This window comes from Drosophila yakuba, chromosome 2L (assembly GCF_016746365.2).
Source record: "Drosophila yakuba strain Tai18E2 chromosome 2L, Prin_Dyak_Tai18E2_2.1, whole genome shotgun sequence".
NCBI classification, from domain to species: Eukaryota; Metazoa; Arthropoda; class Insecta; order Diptera; family Drosophilidae; genus Drosophila; species Drosophila yakuba.
In genome coordinates this window covers 21,720,795-21,724,927 of record NC_052527.2, presented here as the reverse complement: position 1 = coordinate 21,724,927, position 4,133 = coordinate 21,720,795, and the positions used below count along the sequence as shown (strand labels likewise).

The window sequence follows — 4,133 nt, the reverse complement described above, 5'->3', positions numbered from 1 at the left end:
TGCGTCTATGTCTCTGGAGTCTGTGTGCTTAATCTCAACTTTCTAGCTTATGTAGTTCCTGAGATCTCGACGTTCATACGGACAGACGGACAGACGGACGGACGGACAGACGGACATGGCCAGATCGACTCGGCTAATGATCCTGATCAAGAATATATATACTTTATGTGGTCGGAAACGCTTTCTTCTGCCTGTTACATACTTTTCAACGAATCTAGTATACCCTTTTACTCTACGAGTATCGGGTATAAAAACTATCAGATGTAGCTTGCCAACGGATCCCAAGAGTTTTCGCCGTACTAGCCGTACTCTTCAAGCTCAAGAAAGTCTGCACTAATCAAGTGCTCCTTTGGAACCTCTTGTAGGAGTTTTCTTTCGTTCGAGGTCCACTTCCGTAATGGAAAACCAGCACTCTCAAGAGCCAGCCGAAGCTCCTCGATGGCTAAAACTGCCGACCGCTTAGTGTGAGTGCCTGCGAGCACATCGTCAACGTACATGAAGTTCGAGATAATGTCACTTGCCAAAGGATATTGGCCTCGGATATCCTGAGCAAACTGTGGTAGTACGCGGATGGCTAGAAAAGGCGCATAGTTTACGCCGAAGGTGACTGTATCGAGTTCATAGTCACAGAGCTCTCCGTCCTTATTGCGAAAGAGGATTCTCTGAAAGCGCGTATGGGCCGAATTTACCCGAATTTGCCTGTACATCTTTGTGATGTCAGCATTGAAAACATACTTGAAGAAACGCCATTTTAGAATCTGGATAGTCAGATCGGACTGCAGTACGGGCCCCGCATGAAGGATATCATTGAGGCTGTTCCCGTTCGATGAAGGATTGGAAGCATTAAACACAACGCGAACCTTCGTTGTGGTGCTGTCTGGCTTGAAGACAGAATGATGGGGCAAATAAAAATTATTAGAGTCGTTCGGAGAGACTTGGTGCATATGACCTAAATCTAAATACTCTAAATACTGCTTTTTTGACGAAACGTCTTTATTCAGTCGAATCTCGTTTCGGAGGAACTGAGCCAGTGCGATCGACCTGGAGATTGATATTGTTAGGCTCTTTAAAGGGCAACGAAACCACATACCTCCCATCCTCGTTCCTTTTGGTAGATTGGACAAAGTTTTCCTCGCAAATCGAGGTGGATTCCCTAACCAGCTTCACTGGAACATCCTCCACCTCCCAAAATTTTGTGAGAATGTTGTCCAGTCTGGTCTCAGTGACAGCTAGTCGGGACGAAAAATAGCATATTCTGCTTGTGGGATTTGTTGCGATCGGACCGCTAAGAATCCATCCGAATATGGTCTCCTGGCCAAGAAGCGTGCCACAGATATTGGAATGGGAGCCGCTGAGAATGATCGATGGCAGGATATCGGCACCAATCAGAACGTCGATCTGCGAACTCCGGTAGAAAGTTGGGTCTGCTAGTTGCAAAGGCGGCAAATGCTCCAAAGAGTCTTCAGGTAAAGTAAAGGATGGGAAACTCCCGGCCAGTTGTGGTAGTACATATGCAGAAGTTTTAATTTGGATGTGGGGCTTGACGGGAGAACCTATGCTGAGTTGACAGCGCTTACGGGGCTGAGCCGCAACAGTGAGGTTGAGCCCTGAAACTTGAGCAAGGATGGATTCATAAGGCAACTTAATCAAGTTGAACAAGCGTTCTGAAATAAAGGTTGCCTCAGAACCCGAGTCAATAAGTTCCCGTGCTGAGTATTTGAGTATTTGGCAAATCTCTATTAAAGCTGTACTCAGGAGGACCCCTTGAGTGTTTACAGCCAGAAACGTTTGCACATTCGGTTGATTCGTTAATGGAGTGGACTGTATATCTTGCTGGTGGTTAAATGTGGATACGTGGGGCTGGTGGTCAGGATTGACCGCTGATTGGACTGGTGGAGTGCCGTTTCGGTGCAGGAGAGTGTTGTGGCGTCCTCTACGAGTATTGCAATTATGCGTGCTAGTGCAATCCCTAAGGAGATGCGTTCTAGAAAAACAATTTAAAAAACACAACTTCTGCTGTTTTATATATTTCTCCGACTCCGCTCTCCGACTGGCATTCGTAGGAATAACGGACATACTCGGATAGGATGGTTCTCCTGGGAACACAGTTTACAGGATTGTGGAATTACCGTCACTCTATTCTCAAAGGTCTGGATCGCCCGCGAGCTATTGTCAGTCCGCAGTGCTCAAGGAATTAAATTGACTAATCATTTAAATTATAACTTTAAAGAAGACCAAATGATACCTTTAATAATTTTCAACTTACTTTCAACAATTCACTGAATACTTTGAAGGCATTGAGCTTGGTTTGCAACTGACATGCTTAGGTATCTTTAATCCAAAACTTTTAAAGCACGATGTATTAATCCACGTCAATTCTAAAAAACTTCTTAATATCAAAACTTCAGCTTGGCTGAAATCTGATACCAACGAAATTCCGATAATATCCAAGAGACATAATCAGTTTTTGAAATAATACCATTCCCAGACGAAAAAAGTAAAATACTAACCGAAACAATAGGGCCGTCAGTCGGGTGATGGATAAGGGGAATAACGTGTAGTTTTAAGCTTGCTAAAAGAACGCGCCGTAATTGTCCATACACCCAGAAATGCGACTATATTCTCCACGCGAGGGCGGCTGGAAACAGGTCCCCTTGCAAGGTTATGTCCCTGCCAGAGGATGCTGGCAAATGGTAGTCGGGCGTCCCGGCCCGGACTAAGGCGTCACTCGACCCGTGCCGAGAGTCAGCCTGACTGAAGGCTCGGGTCACAAAATAGCCCAGACTCAAAAGGAGAGCTCAGGGTACCTGGCGACCCCCTGTTCTAAGAAGCCTTACCCGGGTGTCACGGATCTCCGCCCGGGTGGGACTCACATGGAGTCGATAAAAATTAATAAAAAGGAGTCAGGATCTCCCAAAAAACCTACTCAAACAGCAGTGACGACTGAGTCTGCCCGTACTAACTTCAAGGCAGCGAAGTTCGCGAGTGATCCCACCTGCCTGGCCAACACCACAGGAACGGGTTCGGGTGAACCCCGCCTCAAATCTGAGGCGACTGAGTGCAAGCCGCTCAAAGCCGTCGCCATGGGAACATCTCCAGGCCCTAGTGCCATGATGCCCCCTTCAGACGCAGCCATGGACGGCAAGCACTCAGTGGCAACCGGTAAAGACAAACACACGCAGAGAAACGATCTGCAGGTCAAATCCTACGCAGCCAGAAGAGATCGAAAACGGCACCTTCGGCTGAATGGATGAAGAAGGTGGCTAGATCCGTATTGCGAAACTTCGGCAAGAAACCACCACAAAGGTCAAGAAGCGACCTCCACCTAAGAGCGAGCGCTCCCAGGACGTTCCCTCCGACCCCTCGGCATAGCGGCAACGCGTACAGCCAGGGCGATCCTTTGCGGAGATCGCAAAAAACCGCATTCTCCTGGGCGTGGTCGATAAAAACGACCCAAGTGGCAGGATTCCACGAAACAAGTGGAAGTGGGTGGAAGCAGCCCTAGCCATAAAATGCTTTGAAATTCTAGCTGTTGACGTCGGGGGCCGGAAAAGCAGTGTGTCCCAAATATTCCCAGAAATAATGAAAACAGCGATGCTCTGCTGGCGGGATACCGGACTCAGCTGTTCGGCATGAACATTCTCCCCCTCCTTGCAAGAGGAATACTTGCAACTTAGGAGAGAGAGCAGCGTCCCGAAAGGATCCATCCCAGTTGGGAGTTCTGTGCCATGGGCAGGCCGTCCTGGCTCGCGAGGATACCCGGCAGCATCAGTGGGTGAACACCCCTGCACACTCGACATCGGTATACACCGTGACGACGAACGACGGACACCGTGGCGGATCGCTGGGGCCATTGTATATGCGGCTATATTGGAATTGGGTAAATAATGAAAAAATTAGATGTTATGGATGCGGATGATCATGACACATGGACGACGTAGGATGACAAAAACTTAGGACTCGTCAGTAGCAATTTCTGAAATAACTAAAATATGGAGGAGTCATCCGACTTATTACCACGGGTCTTCGGATGACCTCCCGTGCAGTGAGAGCGTCTGCCACTCTGACCTTGCCGTCCACACCAGGACAGACCAATTGGATACGCCCAAGCCGCCACTCGTTGGGTGGCAAGT

The 4,133-nt window shown here is 48.1% G+C and overlaps 1 protein-coding gene across 1 annotated transcript; it reads right to left on the bottom strand.

Annotated features, from left to right (window-relative positions):
* Window positions 1-208: 208 nt before the first annotated feature.
* Window positions 209-2,894, bottom strand: LOC120320711. Its single transcript, XM_039371127.1, has 2 exons — window positions 1,091-2,894; window positions 209-1,041 (listed from the first exon to the last, which is right to left on the bottom strand). The coding sequence occupies exons 1-2, from the start codon at window positions 2,074-2,076 to the stop codon at window positions 300-302; spliced, it is 1,728 nt and encodes a 575-aa protein (XP_039227061.1). The 5' UTR covers window positions 2,077-2,894; the 3' UTR covers window positions 209-299.
* Window positions 2,895-4,133: the final 1,239 nt, after the last annotated feature.

Coding starts and splice junctions, on each gene's coding strand:
- LOC120320711 (XM_039371127.1), bottom strand. CDS start 2,076: ATGTCCGTTATTCCTACGAATGCCAGTCGGAGAGCGGAGTCGGAGAAA. Junction 1,042..1,090: donor AAAAGGAACGAGGATGGGAG/GTATGTGGTTTC, acceptor ATCAATCTCCAG/GTCGATCGCACTGGCTCAGT.